Source organism: Eubalaena glacialis, chromosome X (genome assembly GCF_028564815.1).
Source record: "Eubalaena glacialis isolate mEubGla1 chromosome X, mEubGla1.1.hap2.+ XY, whole genome shotgun sequence".
In the NCBI taxonomy this organism is placed as follows: Eukaryota; Metazoa; Chordata; class Mammalia; order Artiodactyla; family Balaenidae; genus Eubalaena; species Eubalaena glacialis.
The window spans coordinates 76264239-76291232 of record NC_083736.1 but is presented as its reverse complement, the minus strand read 5'-3'; the positions used below and the strand labels follow the sequence as shown (position 1 = coordinate 76291232).

Here is a 26994-nt window from a genome sequence, read left to right as displayed (position 1 = left end):
GGGTTTTTGGCTTTTAGCTGCTATTTTAGCTGCCACTGGAGATTTCAATATTCCTTTGATAAGAGACTCTTAACCTGGTAGAGCTACAGGGGACTTTAGAAATCAACCTAATCCCCTTATTTTTATGAATGTGGAAGCTAAGGCTCAAAAAAATGTTGTAAAGCAGCAGCATTTCCTACTGGTTAAAAGTGTGAACTAAGGAGTCAGATGTACCTGAGTTTGAATCCTGGTTCTGATACTTACTAGCTGCTTGAACTTTGGTTCTGAAAATGTCCATAGCCTTAGGCCATGTGAAACTTTGGGCAATTTTCTCAACTTCTCTGAGCTTCAGTTACCTAATCTACAAATATTAATTATAATAGTTTCTATCTTGTAGGGATGTTGTAAAGATTAAATAGAATAGGGCATCTAAAGTGCTTCTTTCATTGCTTGGCAGATAGTAAATATGCAATACACATAAACTATTATCATTGTTACTGTTGTTATGCTGGGAAAGGAAAGTAACTTGCTTAAAGTTACACAGGAATTAAATGATGTATCTGGGACTAGAATGGAGATCTCAACTCCTAGTTCAGTGCTGTTTCCTCTACCCTAGGCTGCTTCTTTATCAAGAGTTTCTTTGAGGCATCCTCAAGTCCTCCCCAATACAACTGAATTATAGTATTCAATGTTGTTATTAGTACTTAGAACATTGTTAGTGTTAGACATTTTAAAATATATAGTAGATAAAATACAGAAGAAGAAATGTCCTTCAAATAAATCTGCATAATTCACAATTAGAATAAAGAAAAATACTATTAAGAAACTAGAAAAATACTAAATGAGAAGGTGGAAAATTTTTCTCAACATTTGGATTTGATTTTGATTCTGTCCAGTCTTTCCTGTCAACTTGATATTTATCGGTTTATAAATGAAATATGGGTCAAGGGTATCCTGAAAGATCTTGGTTTAAAATGACTTTAGAGAAAGTGATTGGCAATAGCTCTGTGAGGCCAACATATCCCAGGGAGCCAAGGAAAAGGCAAGAAATGAGGGGCAGAGGGCTAGGCAGAAAGGGGAGAAACAGTAAAACAGTCAGTGGAAGAGGAACTGGAAGATGGAAAAGGCAGCAAACTTGGGGAAATACAAAGAGTGAGCTCAGCCAAGAGATAGGCCCCAAGAGGCGGCACTAAGTTGCAGGATAAGACGTTTAATGACTACTGTTTTCCCTCTCAGAGAAGGGACCAGGTAAAAAGAGACAGGAGTGTTCTACTATCTCTCACACTGGTTTTCTAGTAAGGGCAGAATTCACCAAAAATCTTCGTAATTTCTTCTGGCTGTGATCTACCCTGTACAACCACACCCAGCAAATAGGTTAAAATCAACCAGAAACAAATAGATGCTGCTCTCAGATGAAAGCTAATTGACCTTACACATCTTTCATCCTCTTGACAACTTTCAGACCTCTAAGCCTCTTGAATCTGCTTTCCTTCATAACCAGTCTATTCCTTAATTTAGGCCTGTGCATCTGTCCAATATCTTATTTTATTTTATGGGGCAGAGCATATTAAACAACTAGAATATTGTTAGCCAAGACATGGAAACAACCTAAATGTCCATCAATAGATGAATCGGTAAAGAAGATGTGGTATATATATATATATATATATATATATATATATATATATATATATACACTCACAATGGAATATTACTCAGCCATAAAAAAGAATGAAATAATGCCATTTGCAGCAACATGGATGGACCTAGAGATTATCATACTAACTGAGGTAAGTCAGAGAGAGAAACACAAATACCATATGATATCATTTATGTGCGGTATCTAAAATACGACACAAATGAACATATCTATGAAACAGAAACAGACTCACAGAACATAGAGAACAGATTTGTGGTTGCCAAGGGGGAGGGCGGGTGGGGGAAGGAAGGATTGGGGGTTTGGGGTTAGGAGACACAAACTATTATATATAAGAAGTATAAACAACAAGGTCCTACTATATAGCACAGGGAACTATATTCAATATCCTGTGATAAACCATAATGGAAAAGAATATGGAAAAGGATATATATGTATAACTGAATCACTTTGCTGTACAGTTGATTATAAATCAACTATACTTCAGTAAAATTTTAAAAAAGAATTAAAATAGTCTTGATTGGGAAAGGAGCTTATATTGAATAGAATCAAGGGAGTTTAGAGAAGTAATTGTTGACTTTAAAAATCCATGAAGGGAATTCTCTGCAGGTCCAGTGGTTAAGACTCGGGGCTTTCACTGCAGTGGCCGGGGTTTAAACCCTGGTCAGGGAACTAAGATCCTGCAAGCTGCACGGCATGGCCAAAAAACAAAAATCCATGAATATATTCTCCCCCCCCCCTTTTTTCCCTTAGCCATTGTTTCTTGCAAGAATAAGCTTTTATAGTTACATTAGTAAGGTGAGGGATAGTTCTCTTCCACTCTAAGAAGCTTGGATTCCTTCCTATCTTTGATTGGTTGTCTTCCCCTTTCTTCCATTGCCCACTAATCTCAGTGGGTCTTAGATAGTTTTTCCCATTACACCTAAGGAAATAGTTGTACATAACTGAGGAATTTAAATCATGAGAGGATAAAAATAAAACTTCAGCTATGTAAAATAACTTCTCAAAATAGTTGATTCAATATATGAAGAATTTTACTACAACTTTACATCCTTTTAACAGCTGTGATTAAAGAGCTTAGAACGTTTTGCCTGGCTGTTTTACTGAGTAATTTATAATTCTATTCAATCAAAACCATTTATTGGGTGCCTATAGTACAATGTGCCAGGCTCTGTGCTAAATAGGCACTATGCCAGCTTCTACAAGGAAAGCTTCGTGTGGGTGTTATTTTAAATGGAGCCACTTGAGAACAAATTTAGTTTTTCTCCTGTGATTCTCTTTACACAATCTATTCCAACATCTGGTCACCATTTCACACCTTCAGCCCTTGGCATGGTATTTTGCTACCACCTGGCCCCTACTTTGCCAAATGCTTTTCATCAGTTCTCATTTCCATGGAGAACAGGGATGCGTATAGTTGTTTTTATGAATGAGAAGGCTGGTCTACATCAGATATAGCCCCGAGACACCTCTGGCAGGGACCAGTTTTACCATGACAAGTCCTGCCAAGAGTTAATACTATTTCCTCTCCCGTTCTTGTCCCCTATGGCCATTGACATGTGGTGAGGAGTAGACTTACCATAGCAGACCTCTTTCCTGGCATACTATCCCAAGTCCTGAGTTATATTCTGTGACAAACTAGTCTGAACTTGGAATAAGTATGAAGGTAAATGAGCAAGAAGCAATAAAGAGCACCAAGAGATAGAAAGAGAAGTATTTTGCCTACAAGCCATCCAGGACTGAATATGAGTTGGGATACCCTAATCTCCAAACCAGAAAGACAATCTTTTTTTTTTTTTTTAATTATTTATTTATTTATTTATTTATTTATGGCTGTGTTGGGTCTTCGTTTCTGTGCGAGGGCTTTCTCCAGTTGTGGCAAGCGGGGGCCACTCTTCATCGCGGTGTGCAGGCCTCTCACTATTGCGGCCTCTCTTGTTGCAGAGCACAGGCTCCAGACACGCAGGCTCAGTAATTGTGGCTCACGGGCCCAGCTGCTCCGCGGCATGTGGGATCCTCCCAGACCAGGGCTCGAACCCGTGTCCCCTGCATTGGCAGGCAGATTCTCAACCACTGCACCACCAGGGAAGCCCCAGAAAGACAATCTTTATATTCTATCTAGGTAGGGCATTTGTCCCAAGATTTAGTTAGACCCAGTATAATACCCCAAAACCCTGTACCCTGCTTGAGCTTCAAGTCTGAATCCTTATATAGCCCTACTTCCTTCTCTAGAGTTCTTGCTTTTCTATACCAGGTGAGGTACTGAAAACTGGTACTCCCAGCCTAAGAATTTCAGACATATTATGGCTTTTGTACTGTGGGGACCTATTTGAGTGTATCAGAGCTTAGGGCACTATTTTTAGACTCAGTTTGTACCCTGTTTTCCCCCTGTGTTTTATCTTTAGACTCCACTTCTTTTCATGCCAGTTAGGACGTCAAGTTACCAAATTCTGCTTGAGTGTTAGGACCCTTCTTTGGTATGTGCTCTTGTGCCAAGTCTGGATCTGTAAGCATTAAACCCACTGCCTATTTTAACTTTGCCCGTATCCTATTCCTTCTGTTTTAATATGACACCCGGGTCTCTGACCTTAGTTTTTCCCTTTGGATCCATTATACACTTGAGCCCCTTGTTCTGTAGGACTTGACTTCTCTCTTATTCTCCTCATGTTGCTTGTGAGTGAGACTTGTTCTCCAGAGGAATTGTCTGTGGGAACTGGGGAACCCAGGTACAGGGTCTGGACAGCAGGCATGAGACAGCAGCTTCTTGATTTTGAGGCCAAGTCCTGCCTTCAGTTAGGAAGCTGACAACACTGATGGAATGTCTACATAAACAGGTTTAAATCAGACATGGTCAAAAATTTGAGAATTCTGACTTAAGATTGGTGAGAACAGAGATTCCTGGAGTCCTGCCACTCCCAGGAGTGTATAAATGGGCAGCATTGAATTAGAATCATCACAGGTAGTAGACAGAAGGCAGACAGAGTGACTAGCACAGGCTCAGGAGCAGAGAGCAGCAATCAGGTAAGATTTCTGATTGCTATGGTATATGAACAGCCTGAGCCTTTCATTAAGATTGTGTGTGTGTGTGTGTGTGTGTGTGTGTGTTCTGGGCACTGAGAGCTTCTCAAGCAAGTTTCACTCAAATCACAGATTTCTCCCCTGGAGAGTGCTCCAGCTTTCTTTCTCCCCTGCTTCACACCTACCACATAGGTAGTTTGCGCCTGAAGAGTTGTTGGTGTTATAGAAGATGGAGTCTTTTCCTGAGGAGGACTGGACCTCTCTAGGAGAGACTAAAGCTGATGAAGAATAATTAAATTCAGCTGGCATCATTAAGGAGGAAGCTGGCAAGAGAAGGCTGGGTGGGAGGGATGGTGAAAGCTTCTGTTCCCAAGCCAGGTAGGACTTGGAGGGAGCAACCAGGAATTTGGGGATCCTGTGCCAAAGCTGAGGAGGCCTCGAGGGTGATACCAGAAGGGCTGGCATGAAATCTATTTGGATAATAATCCCTCACACTTGTACAGTGCTCTTTGCTTTGCAAAGTGCTTCCACCTCCATGATTTCATTGTGTTCTTCTAGTACCTCTGTGAGGTGGTTAGATCCGGTATTAGAGGTGAAGGAACTTGCTCAAGGTCACAAAACGAGTCAGTGACAGAGTTGGAACTAAAAATCCTAGGCTCCCACTTCCCTGTCCTGTGCCCTCCCACCGAAGCAGACTGGCTGCCTCTGGATGCCTATCAAAGGCCAACTTCTCTGTGGTGAGTAGTTTTTCAAGAGTGTTCTTAGAACAGGCGTGGAAGCCCCAGAGTGAAGGATTAACTTGTCACTGGTTATTCCTGGGGACTGGGGCTCCTTTTTCTCAGTACACTCAAAGAGCTTTCCAGAATTCAACTTTGCTTTCTTTAGCAGCCATTTTCTAATCTCTTTTCTAACAGACAGTTGTTGGTTATTGCTTTCTTTTATTCTTCCATTTTTAAGAAAATGTTTATTTCTGCTATTCAAGCTGATAACCTTGCCAAACATTGATTTTTCTTCCTGCAGAGCACTGGAAGTAAACAGGCAGGTCTTATACATCCCTTGTGAGGACCACTAGGCTGTCTTTTGATCACAGCCAGCCGTTTGAAGTGTGGTTGCTGTTCTAGAGAAGGACACTGGTATTGGCATTCAGAAACAGAGAGACTCAGAGATTAAGCAGGTAATCTCTCTTTGAATCATTATCTTCAAGCATTGTTCTAGTTGTTAAGGTGAGCTGAAAAATGGGCATTTTCTCTCCCCTAGTCAGTAGGCAGAACTGTTACTAGAATATGACAAGCGGTGCTGATCTTCATGGGGTTGTAAATTTTAGGTACCCCTGTGGGCAGATAGAAAGTAAGGGAGGCATTTCATCAACTGGTACTAAAAGGCCTGAAGCATATGTATGCAAACACATAAACATCCCATTCCCCCTCTGCAGCCACCCCCACCTGCTGCTCCAAGTTACAGCAGCCAGGGGTGGCTTCCTTTCCTCTCCTTCATACATGTGCCCTGAGGCTGACCACTAAGTGACTATTCTTTCACTCTCAGACTCCTTGTTATTTCTTGTAACACAAATGTTGAGAGAGGGAGAACAACACATAATTCCCCTAGGGCTCTCAGTATTCTAGGGATGACCCTACCTTTAAGCAAGTTATTGAGCACAGACATACCTAGGAAGACTACCTACCTACTTTTCTTCTCATTCATAATTGTGATATGGCCCTTCTATCTATCCGTAACTACAGGTATAGCTCAGCTTCTCTCCAGAATCAAGCAACTCTCTAACTATAGAAGTCAATTTGGTAGCTGCCCTAACTTTGAATCCCTTTAGCTCCTGAGCTATGTCACTATTGTTTAAAACTAAATGAGAGCATACAATAATAATATCTGAAAGAATAAGAGAAACTCTCAAAAGTACATCATGTATATAAACAAGTAGTGACTTACACTCTGGAAGAATCTGATTTACATTACCCCACATGGGTCTCATGTTTCAGTTATTAAAACACTGACAGTGCTATTAATTGATGATTTAGATATTAGCCTTATCAAAATGAGAATAAATCAGTCTTTATTTCTCAGACCTTAAAACTTTTGAAAGTTGCTACTGGGTGCACAATCCCCTTCCCCACCTCCCAACCCTCCAGTTTCTTCCTTAAGGATGGTTTCCTGCCTTTGTTTACATACAGTTTGTCAATGTCCTGATTCTTCAAATGTGCCCTCCCTCAAATATTTACACAGTGGATATGGTATGCTCCATTCAGAGAACTGTGTAAGAGCTTGATCTGGACTGTACTGTTTTAAATGACATTAACTTTGTTTTAAATTGCATTAGCTTTGTCTATTGGTGGTGGTGTTTTCTGTTCCTGGATTTTTTTTTCCAGCAGCTACTGGCTTATTGTGCTTACGATCAACAAAAAAAAAAGTTCCAGTGACCACTATATTCATACTGCCGTTAAGGCAGGTCTCCTTGTATAGATAATTTCATAAACTAAGATATTTTGCATTAATTACTTCCTCCATTTCATGTGGCTAGATTTTATCCATCCTTTCAGATTGGCATCACACTCATGTGCTCTCCCTTCCAGTTTTGTCATCTGCCAATTTAAAAAGCATTCCTTTTCTATTTTCATTTTGGGGTCCTGATAGCAATGTGAATAAAATAGGAGAGCCTATAACTTTCCACTATTGTCAACAACGAATTAATTAATACATTTGGTGGAATGGTTGGTTACCTAACTATAAATCCTCCTATTACCTCAGGCCACACTTTGTCTGTCTTAACAACAGGAAGATGATGTTTTTTTCAATTCAGATATGCTAGCTATAAGGCATTCATCTAATCTTTCAGACTATTCACACTATCAAAAAAGGAAATGAAGTTAGTTTGGCCCAACTCGTTCTTTGTGAACCCTTGCTAACTTATTGAAGGCGAAATGGTCTCTGTCTTGCCAGTTCGAGTTATCTGGATTTAACAAGGATAAATTATATGCCCTCAGACTTCAGAGCTCTTGTACTGTCCTAACCAACCCCAGAAGTGGAACTAAAATTCCAATCGACAGAGCTCATGTTTCAGGAGCAGCCATTTTTGATACAAAACTGAACCAGAAGTCAGGGTGATAGACAGAAATAAAAGCTGGAAAATTGTGAGAATATGACCTTTGTCTAATAGGAAAGAAAAGGAGAGAAATACTAGTCTGTCACCTTTTTTGTCCATTTTAAGCGATATTGTTTCTTTCTTCTCTACAGTTTGGGTTAGAGACCAGGTGGAAATTTAAAGTATGTGTGTTAATAGGAGGATTGAAGCAGCCTTAAACATCAAAAAGAAGCAAAAGGACTTAAGGCAGCTGCGGTCTAGTAAAAAGAGAGTAACTTGAGGTAAAAACTTGATCTCAAATATGAGACTCTAGTACATATTAGCTAAGTGACCTTGGGTAAGTCATTTAATACTTTTGAGCCCTGGTTTCGGGATTTTTGCTTTTTTTCAGATGGATGGTACCTCATAAAGTTTTTGTGAAGATTAAAATCCTTCCTTCACAAAATATAAAAGCAAAGAGAAACTGTGCTCAACAGGGACTTACTTTCCTGCTCTTCTAATTTTGGGGACTTTTTGGAGAGTCTTAGTTTGCCATTTTGTAAAGTTTCATTAGTGCAAGATACACATGTGAAACTGATAAAGTGTATAGGAATCTCCATGCCTTTTGAATTGATTGCAAAGCTTGAAATTCAGAGAGCATTATTAATGATGAGTATTTTACTATTTTTTTACCTTAGAAATTCAAAATGTTTTTTCTATAACCTGAATTTCTTATCAATAACCTCGGTTAGACAAATCAATATTTTTTTCAGTTTTTCAAATTGGAAAGACAAGGTATAGCTAAATTGTTTAGATAAGCGGTCTGCAACATGAGCTGTGCAAAACAAGCTATTGGAATATGGTAAGAAAAATAGTATAATTATTTATAGTTACTTTTAACTCACTCTTTTACATTTTCTACTTTTTGTGTAAGTTTCATATATAATTAGATTGATACATTAATATAATTGCCCTACAAATTTAGGGGACACATATCCAAAATTTACTGATAAGGTGTACAAAGTTTAAAGATCAGTGGTTTGGAGGATGAAGAAATAAGATTGGAGAACTTTTGCCAGAAATTCATCATGCCTGAAATCAAATGCCTCTGTTTCCCCTATGAATCTACTTCTCCTCTTGAACTACCTGGTTCTATAAATGATATGATCATTCTCCTAGTTATTAAACCTAGGAACTTAGGAGTCATTCTTTGCCCCCTCTCATGCATCACATAAAATTAGTTGCCACGTTCATCATTTCTGAAACATCTTTCATATCAGCCTCTCCCTTTTTAATTCTACTGCCACTGCACTAATTCATGCTTTAGGTTTTTTTTCTTGTTGTTTGTTTGTTTGTTTTTAACGTGGGTTACTGCAGTATTGTAACAGCTTCCTAACTGCCTCCTTTTCTTTTGACCCAATTTAACCTACCCACTTTTTTGTATGTATGCATGTCTTATCCCTACTATTTAGAGTGTGAGCAGGCATGGGCATGTCTTTTATCTCTTCTTATTTGGTGCTTTGCATGTGGTAGGCACTCAAATATTTCTAAGTGAACAAAATTAGATTGGGATTTGTTTTTCTGTCTGGAACTGAGAGTTAGGGTTCAGGCCTTGGGGTTTGGAGCTCACATAATTCTCTCCAATTTATACAATCAAGTAAGGTTAGAGTTAATCTGGCAGTCTGAAAAAAGCAGTGCTTCCTAAGATCATATTCAGCTATTTATTTATTCTTGTTAGCTACTCTGAAGAATCTCACTTTGTCTGAGAAAAGTATTTCATGAAGAAAATAAGCATTATCATGGATGAAATGCCACTTCTCCTTCCCAAAACACGCTCACAGGGAGCATTCTTTCATTCTTTCTCTTTGTCTTGGAAATCAGTGTTGAATTCTGGGCTGTACTTTTTATTCAACTTCCTACGATTACCTGGGTGAATTGTTACAAATCATAGGTTTGCTATGTTTATAGAAATAATCAGATCTGCCCTCCCTGCCCCCTTTACCTACCTTCCTCCGGCTACCTTATAGAGATGGAAGAAATGTGATCCTACATCTGACATGGCTTAATATTCTTAGAAGAAAAACTCTTTATAAATTCAGAACAATGTGATAAAGTTGCCTCTTGGGAAGAATGCGGAATGAAAATAAGATCGAACTGGATCATTCCTGTATAATTATGAACTTGCATTTTTACCTTGTTTAAAGATCTTCAGAAATAGTGTATATCAAATAGTCTCCATGAAAAGGACTTACTGAATGAATAGATAGTAACACCTATAGTCTTTCATACTCATGTTACAAATACACTTGGTGAATTCTGCCCTCCCTCCCTCTACCTACCCAGCCACCAGCTCTAACATTTCCCTTCGAGTTCCCCATGACAATTCCAATCCACTTCTGTATGGTATTTAGAATATAAACCATGTTCTTTCTATAAATCTCTCCTGCTTTCATTTTAAGCACTAATTCACATATTTAATATACACATCTTTCATTTCATGTTTCAAGCCCAAGGTTTCTTCCTTTTGTTTTTATCAGATCGTTTTAGCACCAGAGAAACTGAGCACTCAATGTTGATGATGACAGCAGTGGCTTCTCCTTGCTTAAGACTGATTATAGCCAACTTCTTTAGGTCTGCATGACAAAGAGGCTGCTGACATCACCATTGATTGCTCTGTTTCTCCCACACCAAAGCAATCTGTTAAATCAGTGCAAAATTGATTTTTGCAACTGGAAGCTACAAGGATACAATTGGTTTCTAAGCTGCCACATCAATCAGATGTTTTAAAAAATCGTTAGTGAGCCTAGGCGTGATTCATGGATGTGCCCACCCATGTGATTAGATGATGTATTCTATCTACATACATTTTTTCCTTGAGGATCATGTAATATGTGCAGAATAAAAAAATGCAGGGAAGTATACCATACTGTGTAGGCTACTTCACGTAGGTTACTTGTTGTGAATCAGAGCAATTGCTATAGCAAATTTCTAAGCAATACTTGACTGTTGAAGAGAGTATGTTCTTTAGGCCATTTTAAGCTGATAAAATCCCAGAGGCATTTTCTTGACCAGCTTCTAATTTGGTGAATTAAATTTTGCCATAGATCTTCTGCTTTTAGTAGTTCCAGCTGAGTAAGGTATAATTCTCTGGAGTCATTAGGGCTTCTACAGTTATCTCCATTTCACACATCCTATCGAAGCTTATTATAACAGTTTGCCTGAGCTTTAACTCTGTCAAATGCACTCCACCACAGAATTAGCTTTGTTATAAAGATGTATGGACAAATTTCTGCAACTGTTATGTTTGTGAAGAGTTTTTAGGCTATGGAGAGTACAAATAACTTCATAGTATTGAGAAGGATGGGATTTTGGTTTCTTTCCAGTACTGAGATTTTATGAAACTGTCACTCATGTTAGAAATAGGAATTTATTGTTTTGTAGGCATTTTCCATGTGTATACAGAGGGAACTGGAAAGATTTATATGATGGTAAACAAACTAACTAAAACTTCAGACAACTAGGTAGTGAAGTGAATTTATTCTAAAATTTGGATCCCAAAATCTTATGAGAGCAAACCTAGCTTATGTGACTGGTTTTGGAAAACAAGAACTAATGAAAGACAAGTACATAAATCGTTTCCTGATTGATATTCCTTCCTACTGGCTTCCTGGTGATTTATGCATGGGTTCTTAATAGCTGAGACCCTTGTATAAGGGTCCAATGCTTCATGTTATTTTAAGATCAGCTATACTTACTGCCACTATGTTCACAAGGAGAGGGAGTGCCTTAGTTTCGCCCCTCTTACCTCCTGTTTATGCACAAGGGAGTGTCTCTTCTCTGATCCACAGACTAAGAATGAATTTTATAAAAATAATGAATTAATTAATAAACTAAGAATTAATTTTATAAAAATGACATATTTCATGCAAGGTATTTTCATATAAGCTATAGCCATTCATCTCCATTACAATCCCCATTTCACAGTTGAAAGAAGTAAAGCTTACACATGTTAAGTCACTCATCCAAGGTCACAAATTAATAAAAGGCAGAATTGTTATTGGAGCCCCTCATCCTCTTGAATTGTTAATGATGAGACTGGAAGAATTTAGCTCTACCTGGACCCAAATACAAGCACCCAGGAAGAAACCATCTCCTAAGAGATGCTCTTTGTTTGTTGCTAATCTGGTGTAAATTCTTCATAACATGAAATCAGTTGCCCAATATTCTTACAGTAATTTGCTTTTGGGATATAAATATCCTGATAACTTGAAATAGTCTCTATAAATGCCACCTTGTAGATTGCACGGGGACATGATCTATAACCAGGATTTATCAACCGTCTAGTTACCAAACTGATGCCTGGAAATTTCTCTCCCCATTTACCAAAGCTACATTCTTAATTATTTTTTTATGTAAGTTTTTAAATATATACCTATTGAGAGACAACTGTGGAAAAGCAGCATGAGAGAGACTTGGAATCTGAAGGTCAGATTTTATGTTCTGGCTCTGTTGCTGTGACCTTGCACAAGCTACTTAGTCTATGGGAAACCAAGCTTAAATGATTGGTTGTAATGACTAACAGAGATGATGTTTGTGAAAGGCTTTGTAAACTGTGAAAGTACTATATAAAGTTTAGATAGTAAGCATAATAGCTACATCTGAATATTGCACAAGTGAACAAGTGAACTATGTCAGAGGGTTTGCTTAATGGCCAAATTCTTTGTCTCTTGGCCAGACTTTATTGGTTTGTTGTTATAGTTCTTCCCCAATGCATTTCATGATGATGATGAGAAATAGCCATAGAATTCTTTTATCAGCTTTATTTGAGAGATAATTATTGGTGAACCAAATGTGGTGAGGTCTTGTCTCTTGTTTTAAAATCAACCCTATATTTTTCACGTGTCAGTCTCTCTTAATTTGCTGGTGAATCTTGGGACCATTACTTTTATTTTGGTCAATATAATTTAAGAATCGCCACATATATTTGTAAGTTAAATGTGTGCCTCAATCACGCTTCCTTTTTAAAACAAAATGGCATATTTTAGTTTTTCTAAAGGATGTACAGTATTTTTATAAATCTCTGAAGAATTTGATCTGAATGTTATTTTCAATGACCATCATCCTAAATCACCAAACCCTTCAGTGTCACTAACCAAGCTATCTGTTTTTAGCCCTAAGATTAATTAGGTGTATGGGTTTCCCTGGTGGCGCAGTGGCTAAGAATCCGCCTGTCAATGCAGGGGACACGGGTTTGAGCCCTGGTCTGGGAAGATCCCACATGCCGCGGAGCAACTAAGCCTGTGCGCCACAACTACTAAGCCTGAGCTCTAGAGCCCACGAGCCACAACTACTGAGTCTGCGTGCCACAACTACTGAAGCCCACGCACCTAGAGTCCGTGTTCTGCAACAAGAGAAGCCGCTGCAGTGAGAAGCCCGTGCACTGCAACAAAGAGTAGCCCCCGCTCACCACAACTAGAGAAAGCCGCGCACAGCAATGAAGACCCAACGCAGCCAAAAATAAATTAAATAATAAATTTAAAAAAAAGATAATTAGATGTAGCTTTACATTTAAAATATTGCCTAAGCCAATATAAATCAGAATAATGAAACTCAGTTTTCAAGGTGGATTTTGCTCTTAGGTTGTTGTAGTATAATTAAGGAACAAATACACCATCACCCACTCTTATTTTAGTGGTGTAGAGCTAGTCATTTCCTCAATACTCTTATATAGATTATAATCATACTTACCCTAAAAGGTTTATTTCAAGTGTGACAGTTTGGGGGCAATTTAAATTTTCAATATTTATTATTCCTCTCCTTTGTCTCCATGTGAAAAGCCTATGGTTCAATTGCAGCTTTCAGTTGAGACATGATATTTTGTCATTAGTAGTCTGAGACTTCTGTCTGTTTTGTCCATTCTTATAAGCCGGCAGTCAAGTGTCACCAAAAAAAGCTGAGATTCTTTATAAACCTCTATCCCATTTCCAAATGATTACTAGTAAGTATCCTTAAGTCCTAAACTCCAAACTCACTTTCTCTTTCAGTAGTCCTTACATTGACCTTGCCAGGTAGATGTTCGTATAAATGAGTCCTTTTTCTTCTCTTCACCTCAAATCTCTATCTTTTCACTCTCTAGCGTTTCCACATTCCTTTCTCTCTATGGAATAAGTGTCACTCCTTTATTTACATTGCTAACCCCTATATCCATGCCCATAATTTTAATCTTATTCTGCCTTTACAGGAATTTTGCATCACCTATTATCAAGGTCTGTACACAGGACCAACTTTTGGCCCAATAACAAATCAAGTAAGTGAAGTTTTCTTCCTCCTTCCTTTATTTTAATATCTTCTGCTGCAATCTTGTCCTAAAGGCCCTTTCCACCGTAGAGTGTAGTACTCTCAACTAGTAGTCACATTTGTGAATTTAACTGTTAAAGTACTATGGTGTTAACAACTGATAATTATAAAAAGATCAGTGTTTGGCCTTCTTGTGGAATAATTACATTTCAATTTGGGGATAAAGGACATGCTGAAATCTACCAGCTTTGAAAACCTTTTATTAGTGAATCCATAAGGATGGAATTTCAACCATTAGTTAAAGAGGTAGTTTGGGGCATATGCCTTTCCCAATGTCTCGTAAATCACGCCAGATAGGCAGGCGCCTATTTTGGCTACTTTAAAATCAGCCTTGTTCACCATTCATATTATTCTTGTCACAGTTTGAGTGGGTATTTTCTAGAATTATTTGGTAGATGGTAAATGTCCACATGGTGGAATTTAAAGCAGTGCTGTCTAGTGCTGGTTTTTACAATATTACCTAGAAATATTTTTCAATAGCTCTGGGTATTGGCATGAGCATCTTTTATTAAAAATTCTGCAACAGTTCAGAACCTAGTACTTTCAGATGGCTAATGGGTATGGATAGCAAATTTTGTCCAGATAGTCTAGTGGGTAACATTTGAATAATTATCCATTAAATAATTTCCCATTTTGTTTAAAGCATGTTGCTTCAGTGCTATAATATTTTGTTGTTTCCTAAATGCGTGCCTAAAATTCCAAAATCTTATAACTGAGTGCCCAACCTCCTAATATTCAACTTGGAGCAGTTGTAATCAGTATAGCTTTTATTGTGGTTCTTCTAGAAATTCTTATTGAACTTAGCATGTGAATACTTTTCTAAACAGGTGACTTGTCTTCCCCTTCTCTCCAGCTCAGCTCCTGCTCTTTGAGGCTGGAGCTTATGTAAAATTCCAATTTTCATCAAAAAGTTAATCGAGGTAATTCATTAACACTTCTTGTAGACAGTGCTGTGACGTCCATAATCTCTACTATTATGAGACACAGCTTTCTTTTTTTTAAATTTATTATTATTATTATTTTTTAACATCTTTATTGGAGTATAATTGCTTTACAATGGTGTGTTAGTTTCTGCTTTATAACAAAGTGAATCAGCTATACATATACATATATCCCCATATCTCCTCCCTCTTGCGTCTCCCTCCCACCCTCCCTATCCCACCCCTCTAGGTGGTCACAAAGCACCGAGCTGATCTCCCTGTGCTCTGCAGCTGCTTCCCACTAGCTATCTATTTTACATTTGGTAGTGTATATATGTCAATGTTACTCTCTTACTTCATCCCAGATTTCCCTTCCCCTTCCTCGTGAGACACAGCTTTCTATTTGTGGCCTTTAATCTAGGCTATTCTTTCCTCTTTAGTCGCATAACCTTTAAGTAAATACTTAGTGAATGACTAGAGTTTAAAATAAATTCACTGTACTTGCTTTGGAATATTTTTAATAATTGACAGATTTGATGATATGTAACTTTTGGAGGAGAACATCCCTGGAATTCTGTCCAATGGAGCTTTAATATTTTTAAATAATCTCATGATAACATTAAGATAGTTTTCTATTACGTCAAACAGTTATAGACTCTTCATCCACAGGCACCACTTGATCTTTTTTTGTCTTCTTTCATCATTCCAAACAATAGCTTCATCTTCTGATTCATCAGCTGCAGGGGCGCCTTCATTTACTATTTGGTTAAGTTTCCATTCTTCTGCAACTTCCTGTTTAAAGGCATTGATTTTAGCTGTAGATAGCATGTTTCTTCCACTATGGCTTGCTGCCAATCTGCAATATTTTGTTCATTTTACCTACTTTCCTGTTCTGAATGAGGATGCAAGGGAAGGGGTGGAGGGGAGCTGTAGGGATCCATTGCTGGCCTATCCTTTGTTTTATCAGTTTCCAGTCGAGTGGCTTAATAAGAATAGCATAATTCCATCCCACTTGTCTATTTAATGTCCTGGTAAATGTGACTGGGTGATTAGTTGACTTGTATTTCAAACAATCACCCAGTATTTCCCAACCCCCTCTGAGACTGTTGTACTGGGTCTCTTGAAATCTTTTGTAGTGCCTAATCACTGGGTAGTAACAGTCATTCCACTGTCCACAATTTGAGACTGACTTTTGGTGAAAGCAATCTTTCACTTTTGCTCTGCCTCTTCTTATTTTGGTCATAGTAATCAAGACCTCCAGGAATGAGCCTTCACCATACTAATTTTATTTTCTCTCTTTCGGGATTGTAAAATCATCTTAAAAGGAATAAAATGGCAACCATTTCTTGATGAGGAGCCACTTGTATTTCACTGAAGTTTGTGATGGTTGCAGACATGCAGGGAAATATGAGTTGTTAATTTAAAGGATTAGTTACCTCCTGAACCAGATTGTTGCATGCAACCTCCCTCCACTAGGCTTCTCTGTAAATCTTAGAGAAGAACATGTGATTGGAGAAGCTGACCTACATATCAACATTTCAACCCTTGATCTACATGGCTTGGAGACCACCCAGGTAAGGCCTTGAGATCTACTAGTAGATCATCATCTAATTGTTGGGGACAGTTGACCTAGGCTGATTGGACTATAAGATGTTATATTTTGAGAGGATTGTTATTATTAATGACTAAGAATCCCACTAATAAAGAAAAAGCAGACGGAAAAAGCCATAGGGGAATAAGAAAGGGCATACTGACTCATTCTGTTGTTCTTCTCCATAAGGGATTGTGACTGATGATGCAAAGTGGATGGTATAACATCCCTCTGTAAATGATGACTAAGATAATATCTCCAGAAACCTTTATCATTCTCTTCCTAATGAGGGATTCATTCAAAACTTATCCTGAAAAAAAATATTTTAAAATATTTTAAAAGATCATCTCTATTTTCTTTTTTAAAATTAGTTCTCATTTCAACCAAATGATTTTGCCTAGATTAAGTATCAGCAAACGAGTCATGAAACTCCTGAGTGGTAAACCATCAAAGCTTGAAATTACAAATAATAAAATGGATTAAAATGATAAGAGGGTTTCAAGAGTTGAAAAAAAAACTTAATAAGAGATAGAAGAGATTATTGCAGAAAAAGTAAAGATGAATAATGAGAATTCCAAAAACAAAGAAGAGAATGATGGTCAGTAGGGAAATAGAGATAGACATTTATTGCCAGGAGAGTTAGAGATTTCTAAAAAAAAAAAAAATATATATATATATATGTGTGTGTGTATATATATATATATATATATATATATATATATACATATACATATATATATATTGTTTACCAAGAATAGAGGGAAGGAAATAAAATATAGATGCTTCCTCCCTATTTACCCCTCCTCCCCCAAATAATTTTTTTTCTGGAAGGAGGGGGAAAATGATTATTCAAGAAGAGAATAAAAAGGAAATGAAGCGTCTCAAAGCTGTCAGAATTCAAGGACTACAGACCAGATTGCAAAGAAACTTTTCAATCATTGCTTTGAATGAGGAGATATTAAATTTGAAAATCGAGCAGGGGGAGGGAGATATGAAAACTAAAAGACGGAGAATGGGGTGGGCGGAAAGCAATGGTGCTGGCATATCATAGGGTAACACCATTAGGGAGGAGAGTGAGCAGGGGAAGAAGAATTAACAGCTTCAAAGTTATTGTTAGAAAGCTATTGGATTTTTAAGACATCTGAAATCTTTGGGCTCAACTCAAAACTTTATACTGCTAAAAACTTAATCAAAATTAAGTACCTCTGAAGTTTTTAGCTCCTAGTTTGGGCTCACAAGAAAAATAAACTCTTAATTGGAATCTTATTTAACAGCAATCTACCCACCCCTACAGTATTCACTTAGCAGAGCAGAGCATGCACTGAATATGGATTGAGTAGCTCAGGTTTTCTAATGATTCAACCCACTGTTAATGAAAATGCATCCCTTTATATGACTGCCTTAAGTGATGAATAATGAACCGCTTTGTTTACCTCTCTCTATACCTTCATATCTGGTTACTGTAAACTGTGCTTTTAGGTACATTCAGAAGTAAGGGATTCTGGTTTGTGGACTGCTTTATCCTTAGGTCCTTTTGTTATTGCTGTTCCACAAGTATGAGCCATTTGATTTTCTTTTTTTCCTGCAGCTCTAGAGGGTAGACTTCATTTGTAATTTGAGAAGACAAAGCTAGAGGGGCAAAAATGGCAGTGTAAGGATTCAGTTTGGAGCCTGCGATTTCCTTTGAGAATTGACACTCTTGTCAACAAGTATTTATTGAACACATAATGCAGATTGGACTTTTTAAAAAGTGTGTAATTAAGACGCGGAACACTTTCTTCTTCTGCCAGCTGATAGAGTTTGAAGTAGCAGGAACAGTGCAGTTAAGTGATTTTCTTCTATTACTCTGTAAGTAGAGGAAAAGAGGTAGGAGTTGGGGGTTGTCAATGAACCAGGCATCCTTATTTTCAATCTAGTATTTCCTCTGGTGGCTCTCTGCTTCTCACTTCAGTCTACTCTAATTCAGCCGAGGACTATACTCATAGAAACAATAAGTAAAATCTAGAAATCAATTAAACATTATATCTACCCCCCCAAACGACTATTCCTTCTAAGACCACAGCAGTCTGCCAGATTGGATATCCAAAGCCTCCAACTAAAAGGAAAGCTTGAATCTCATCCATTACCCAAACAGAGAAACTCTTGGAATACTGTTTGTGTATGCACTGAACTTATTGGGATAAAAGTTTGAGATAGGCAATTTGTATGGTTTGTAAAGTATTTGTCAAATCAGAGCTTACACCAGATTTCTAATTTTGATTGCAAATCTAAGAGAGTTTACCTATTGTGGAAATATTTCTTCAAGGGAGACAATAATATTTGCCTTCATGGCCATAATCTTCCCCAGGAATGTTGAACAGGTTATTAATTTTAAAGAATATTTGGATTTCAATCAGTGCGTGCATCAGTAAATGATTCCACATAGCCTGAGTTAGTATATACCGTTCAGAGGAGAAAAACATTACTCATGTGTGCATTAGCATTTTCATTTTTACTGCAGCAATACATCATTCCTTTTTCAGGATGCTGAGAAATGCTGCTGCAAAATGCACTCCAGATCTCAGGTAAAAGTCCATGACTAGCCTTTAAAAAGCTGCTCATTTAAATACAAATATCAGCTGAAATGCAAGGGAAATATGCTTCATCATCTTTGCCTATTTGTTCACACTCTCCCAAGAGGATTAATACCTTCTGCTTCTTCTGTGTGATTATCAATTGCAATTTCTGATGCAGTGCTTGGTCAGTAATTAGGCAGATGGGCAGGAAGGGTTCTACTAGTTGACTCCAATGACTCAGAAAAAACAAGTGGCATTGGTTACAGCAGCTGCAAAGAATGATCATTTAGTCTTTGACAATGTGGACTGTAAATGAATGTGTAGGTATGAGTATGAGGGAGAAAAGAGACCTAGAGATAGAAAGGGAGATGGAGAGCTAATAGTGATTCATGGCAAGTATAAGAACAGAAGTAATTTTAAACGCAATGGATGACAGACTATAAAATAAGTCCACTTAACTCAATACTAAGGAGAAATTGTTGTGCTTAATGCTACCAAGTATTTTTCCTTAAAAAACCCTGTTTGGATGATTTGTATGACTTTTCATTTTAGAATTTCTATGATAGGTGTTATATAAAACAAAGCTTAAGCTAGAAAAATCTGAGGTGAGGTAATAAAAATTAAAATTAAAAAAAAACTTTCCCATCCACCATTTGAGTTAATAACCATCAGGGAGAAAATGGATTTTCTTGACTTGAAATAAACAAAAAGAGCTTTCAGAATTGTGTTTATGGGAAATAATTAAGCAAACTTTGAACTTTAGTGCTTTCAATTGAGCATATGAGCAGTTCTCAAATGGGTTTGGATTTATCCATGGTATTAACATTTTAAAATGCCATCCCTAGCATATATGTATGTAAGTCACAGAGTGTAGCCGAATGATTTGATTAGTGTAGCAGTGAATGGGTCTCTGCAAGGGCTGTACAGAGGCCTGACTAGGCACGTCCCCATTTGGCCTCTCCTTGCAATGCACAGGCACTAATTGGGTATTACCAGGAATGTGGGATTGAAAGGGTCACTGAACCCAGAGTATCCATTTGCCCCTAAGTGCTAACCAACGTGATCCTTTTACTGGTTTACTTATTCTTTCAGTTTATTAAGAAAAAAAAAAAGCCAAATGCAGAGGCCTCTTGAGCATATCCATAATTAATAACATAGGTGTCTTTGTCCAGGCACTTAACCACTTGCCAAACAGGGAGAATCACAATGTTAAGAAGGGAAAGAAAGGAAGAGATGCTGCAGGCAATATTTGATAAACTATAGAGGTTCTTTACTTTCACTGATTGTATGTGATAGGTAATAAGGTTTGATAGGTAAGAATAAAAGGAGAGAAAAAGGAAACTATGTGGCTGCTATCAATCTGCAAAGAAGCTCAAGAGATTCTAGTTGGCCTCTGCAGGATGATTTAAGGAGTACTAGAGAAGGCTGAAATCTCTCAAAAGTCTTCCATAGTGCCTGAAAGTATTGCACTTTGGGGTTAAGAAGATGTGGAAGGCTCTTATCACAGTCCTAACTTGCTACCTCAAAGCGGAAACTCATTAGGCTTTTATCATCTATTATCTTAATATGGGTTATTTTCTCAGATCAGTTTCAATTACCTAGCAAATCCTTGAGAGAAAAGAACACAATAATAGGTGAGGGTTGCTAGTGAGAAACAGGAGGAGAAATAGCCAGAGCATAAATGGCTACTCCAGCCAAACAGGTTTGGGTGGGGAACCTGCACAGTCGAGGTGATAATATAAAGACAATGGGGGCCTAGGCATCGTATGGGCAGGGGCTAGAAGAGAAGAGGTAGAGAAAGAAGACATAAGCACAAGGCCAAAAAAGCTTCTCTCTTTTATAGCTTAGCTGAGCATACTAGCCAGTCTAATATACTGTCTTCTCTCTATGGCATCTATTTTTTTCAGCCTTTTTTGAGCAGATGATGGCCATGGTAGTGAAAGAACACAGTTAGTAATCACAGGCCATCTCCTCACCTTTCTGGTCCTTTTCTTTTAAGGTTGACAGAGAACGAGGAAAAATATAAAACCAGCCTGACTCACAAGAGGCTGGGACATTGTTCTTCCTTGTGGGCATAGAGTATAAAGCTGAGGAGAAAAGTCTTGAGAAAGAGTAGAGTATAATATCAATTAATTGGAAACAATTTTGTCAAAATTTTGGGGTTGGTTAACAGACTTCTTTGTGAAAAGCCACCTGTAGGGGAATAATCAGCTTGCAGAAATTCCATAGTATTAATATTGTCTTCATGTGGAATCTGGCTGTAAAGAAGAGTGGCATTGATAAAGAGCTAGAAGTTGTACACCATGAGTAATTCATTAGTGTTTTTTAACCCCTACACACTCTCATTTGCAGACTGGAATTAATAAGAAAAAAAAAGACATTGCCTTTGTGTAGTTCTGAATAGAGGATTGGAAAAGACAAAGGCATTCCTGTTGTTTTGTTAAAATGCAGGTTCTCATCCTCTAAGCTGGATATCTTTTATTACTATAAAATGAGTCTTTAGTTTATTTGCTTTTTGGAAATAACATTCTATTTGGTTTAAGACTTGGAAAAACTGGAGGGACTCTCCTGAAATAATCAGCAAGATGGAGACTCAGCCCTAACACAATCAAGGCTACTCTGTCCAAAGAAGACAATAATAAGGGATAATGTAGTTGCTGTATACAAGAAAATGTAGGGGGGTTATGTAGAGAAAAGGGAGATGCTGACCACTTGTCTTCTATGACTATGAAATAGTTGGCAAAGGGAAAAAACAACTTAATTTTAAAGCAGAACAGATCTTGGTTGACCCAAAAATGTTTTTGAACATTAAGTCAAAAAAATTCATGGGAATGAAAACTGTGTGAGAAAGGTTGGGGAGTCTCTGAGTTCTTGAGGGATAATAATCATGAACACACAGGAATTTGCTGTAATATTCTTTATAGCTTTTTGTTATAAAATATATATATATATATATTTGCCACACCGTGCAGCATGCAGGATCTTAATTCCCCCACCAGGGATGGAACCCGTGCCCCCTGCAATGGAAGTGCGGAGTCTTAACCACTGGACCACCAGAGAAGTCCCTGTTATAAAAATATTTTAAAATAATAAAAACAGAATAATGATACCACTGTAGGAGATTATTTTCTTTTTTAAAAATTTTCTGTATTTTCTGATAATCCTACAATGAACACTATATTTTTTATAATTAGATAAAAAGTGATTAAACAGTGTTTATATTGAGAAAAAAATACGTCTATTTTCTATAGATTGGACATTTTTATATTTCCTTACCAAAACATCTTTGACATTTTTCTCTAGTTTTCATTTGTCTGCCCTCTCCATTTTGTTAAGATTTTTAAAAAAAATTATTCAATAACTTTTTAAGTGCCAATGTACTGTATGAAATGCATGGATACAAATATGACCAAAGCACAGCCTCTACCTTCACATTACTTACAGTCTTATGGGGGATACAGAGAAGTGAATGAAATAATGGGGTAATTATCACAGCAGAGTTGTGAATAGTCGGAAATGGAAACCTAGAGGAGTGAAGTCTTGGAGGGATACTTAATACAAAATCTGCAAGAGTCAAACTGAGTGAGATAAGTAGGAAATGTCCTAAGAAAAAAGAAAGAAAGGAGAGCATTTTAGGCACAGGAGCACTATTTGAAAAAGCACAGTCTAGAGAATGTTTAGAGAAAGGGCTGACCATGTCTAGAGAATGGTGAGAAGTTCAGTGAAGAAGGAGGAGTCAAGGTTGACATCTAGGTTTCTGGGTTAGGAAAACATTTGGTTGGTGAGTCCATTTACTGAGAATAGAAACAAAGGGGGAGGAGCCGTTCCAACATTTTGGGGTTGGAGACGGATGTTGATAAATTCAGTTTTGGTTATGTTGAATTGGAGTAGCCTGAAAGAAGTTCAAGTGGAGAAATCTAATAGTTTAGAAGGGAAGTCTGGATTGAGGATGAAGTTTGTGATATATTAACATACAGGAATAAGATCACATGGAGAAGAGAGTGTAAAATGAGAAAAGTTAAGGGCTAAGGGTAGGACATTAAAAAAGACCAATGTTTAAGGGACTTTTGAAGGAAGTAGAGTTCCCACCAAAAAAGACTTTGAAGCAGTAGCTAGGAGGAAAAGCAAGATACTGTCTTTTTTTTTTTTAAACACTTTTATTGGAGTATAATTGCTTTACAATGGTGTGTTAGTTTCTGCTTTATAACAAAGTGAATCAATTATACATATACATATGTCCCCATATCTCTTCCCTCTTGCGTCTCCCTCCCACCCTCCCTAACCCACCCCTCTAGGTGGTCACAAAGCACCGAGCTGATCTCCCTGTGCTATGTGGTTGCTCCCCACTAGCTATCTATTTTACATCTGGTAGTGTATATATGTCCATGCCACTCTCATTTGTCACAGCTTACCCTTCCCCCTCCCCATATCCTCAAGTCCATTCTCTAGTAGGTCTGTGTCTTTATTCCCGTCTTGCCCCTAGGTTCTTCATGACCTTTTTTTTTTTTTTTCTTAGATTCCATATATATGTGTTAGCATACGGTATTTGTTTTTATCTTTCTGACTTACTTCACTCTGTATGACAGACTCTAGGTCCCTCCACCTCACTACAAATAACTCAGTTTCATTTCTTTATAAGGCTGAGTAATATTCCATTGTATATATGTGCCACATCTTCTTTATCCATTCATCTGTTGATGGACACTTAGGTTGCTTCCATGTCCTGGCTATTGTAAATAGAGCTTCAATGAACATTGTGGTACATGACTCCTTTTGAATTATGGTTTTCTCAGGGTATATGCCCGGTAGTGGGATTGCTGGGTCATATGGTAGTTCTATTTTTAGTTTTTTAAGGAACCTCCATACTGTTCTCCATACTGGCTGTGTCAATTTACATTCCCACCAACAGTGCAAGAGGGTTCCCTTTTTTCCACACCCTCTCCAGCATTTATTGTTTGTAGATTTTTTGATGATGGCCATTCTGTACCGGTGTGAGATGGTATCTCATTGTAGTTTTGATTTGCATTTCTCTAATGATTAATGATGTTGAGCATTCTTTCATGTGTTTGTAGGCAATCTGTATATCTTCTTTGGAGAAATGTCTATTTCGGTCTTCTGCCCATTTTTGGATTGGGTTGTTTGTTTTTTTTGTTATTGAGCTGCATGAGCTGCTTGTAAATCTCGGAGATTAATCCTTTGTCGGTTGCTTCATTTGCAAATATTTTCTCCCATTCTGAGGGTTGTCTTTTGGTCTTGTTTATGGTTGCCTTTGCTGTGCAAAAGCTTTTAAGTTGCACTAGGTCTCATTTGTTTATTTGTGTTTTTATTTCCATTTCTCTAGGAGTTGGGTCAAAAAGGATCTTGCTGTGATTTATGTCATAGAGTGTTCTGCCTATGTTTTCCTCTAAGAGTTTGATAGTGTCTGGCCTTACACTTAGGTCTTTAATCCATTTTGAGTTTATTTTTGTGTATGGTGTTAGGGAGTGTTCTAATTTCATTCTTTTACATGTAGCTGTCCAGTTTTCCCAGCACCACTTATTGAAGAGGCTGTCTTCTCCACTGTATATTCTTGCCTCCTTTATCAAAGATAAGGTGACCATATGTGTGTGCGTTTATCTCTGGGTTTTCTATCCTGTTCCATTGATCTATATTTCTGTTTTTGTGCCAGTACCATACTGTCTTGATTACTGTAGCTTTGTAGTATAGTCTGAAGTCAGGGAGCCTGATGCCTCTGGCTCCATTTTTCTTTCTCAAGATTGCTTTGGCTATTCGGGGTCTTTTGTGATTCCATACAAAACTACAGGTCAATATCACTGATGAACATAGATGCTAAAATCCTCAACAAAATACTAGCAAACAGAATCCAACAGCACATTAAAAGGATCATACACCATGATCAAGTGGGGTTTATCCCGGGAATGCAAGGATTCTTCAGCATACGCAAATCAATCAATGTGATACACCATATTAACAAGTTGAAGGAGAAAAACTATATGATCATCTCAATAGATGCACAGAAAGCTTTTGACAAAATTCAATACCCATTTATGATAAAAACCCTCCAGGAAGTAGACATAAAGGGAACTTTCCTCAGCATAATAAAGGCCATATATGACAAACCCACAGCCACCATCGTCCTCAATGGTGAAAAACTGAAACCATTTCCACTAAGATCAGGAACAAGACAAGGTTGCCTACTCTCACCACTATTATTCAACATAGTTTTGGAAGCTTTAGCCACAGCAATCAGAGAAGAAAAAGAAATAAAAGGAATCCAAATCGGAAAAGAAGAAATAAAGCTGTCACTGTTTGCAGATGACATGATACTATATATAGAGAATCCTAAAGATGTTACCAGAAAACTACTAGAGCTAATGAATGAATTTGGTAAAGTAGCAGGATACAAAATTAATGCACAGAAATCTCTTGCATTCCTATACACTAATGATGAAAAATCTGAAAGTGAAATTAAGAAAACACTCCCATTTACCATTGCAACAAAAAGAATAAAATATCTAGGAATAAACCTACCTAAGGAGACAAAAGACCTGTATGCAGAAAATTGTAAGACACTGATGAAAGAAATTAAAGATGATACAAATAGATGGAGAGATATACCATGTTCTTGGATTGGAAGAATCAACATTGTGAAAATGACTCTACTACCCAAAGCATTCTACAGATTCAATGCAATCCCTATCAAACTACCACTGACATTTTTCACAGAACTAGAACAAGATAGTGTCTTAGAAACCAAAAGGCAAAGAGGCATTTTGGTAAGAGAGAGAGGTCAATATAACCATTGGATTTAGCAATAAATTGGTCATTGTAGACTGTGGAAATTCCAATGGATCAAGAGAGTGGAAACAAGATTATAGTAAGTTGCAGAGTAAATAAGATGTGTGGACATTGAACCAGTGATTGTAGACAACTCTTTAAAGAAACTTGGCTATTATGCAGAAGCAGTAATATTTCAGTAACTAGAAGGGGACATCAGATTAAAAGGAGTCATGTTTGTTTGCTTGCTTTTTTTAAAAATAGAGACTTAAGCATGTTTCAGTGCTGTTGGGAACTAGCAGGAAGGGAAAGGTTAAAGATACAGGAGAGAAAAAGAGTGAGTTTTGGATGGGGGGCTTGATAGAGTGGCAACCCTGAGATATCAGGAAGCAGTAAGATTAAGAACATATGTTATGTGGCAGAAGTGGATCATCTGGAGAGACTGAGAGCTGAGCAGGTATGTTTATAGGTAGTATGGCAGAAAATTTGAGGGGTTCTCATATGATGGTTTTTAATTTCTCCACATAGCAGGAGGTGAGATTGTCTAAAGAGACTACGGGGCAGAGGGGTGGTGGTGGTAGGAGAGATGAGAAGATTTGAAATAGCTGCTAAAAGAGAGGGAGATAGGAGGATAACTGGGTGGCATTGAAAGCAAGTCGAGATTAGAGACAAAGAATTTGCATTAGACCAATTTGTAATTTTCTCCAACAACATTCATGAGTTCAATACAGTAGGGCTAGAGACGTGGACATTTGGGTTGATATATATTTTGGAATTTACTGTGTGGATGGTACATAAGGACAGTGAATATGAAAGGTGAGGACATTGGCATACTGAAGTGATAGATAATGGGATCTAGGCTGGATAGGGCAGGTAACATAAGGATGGTCTCTTGATTAGTCTACTTTTCCCCTGATTGTGTTTCCAAGGGATATATAGCCCAAGAAAGCAGGTAGACAGTGGAATTACAGTTTCTGGGTTCTTAACTATGTCAAAACATTAGTAATCTTTATTGCCTAGCAGGACTATTTGATATGTTGTATAGCCTTATCAGAAGAGCAAAGATAAAA

The 26994-nt window shown here is 37.6% G+C and overlaps 1 protein-coding gene across 5 annotated transcripts in view; it reads left to right on the top strand.

The window, feature by feature from the left end:
* Window positions 1-5352: 5352 nt before the first annotated feature.
* RPS6KA6 (ribosomal protein S6 kinase A6) overlaps window positions 5353-26994 on the top strand; it is a 199663-nt gene continuing 178021 nt past the window's right edge. For 4 of the 5 annotated variants that reach the window (XM_061177704.1, XM_061177714.1, XM_061177703.1 and 1 more), the window contains exons 1-3: window positions 5353-5391; window positions 13966-14031; window positions 16478-16575. In XM_061177704.1, coding sequence (XP_061033687.1) covers window positions 5364-5391; window positions 13966-14031; window positions 16478-16575 — 192 coding nt within the window. In that variant the 5' untranslated portion in view covers window positions 5353-5363. Of the gene's footprint in view, window positions 5392-13965; window positions 14032-16477; window positions 16576-19114; window positions 19157-26994 lie in introns of those variants that run through there. The other variant, XM_061177710.1, reaches the window with a different exon arrangement.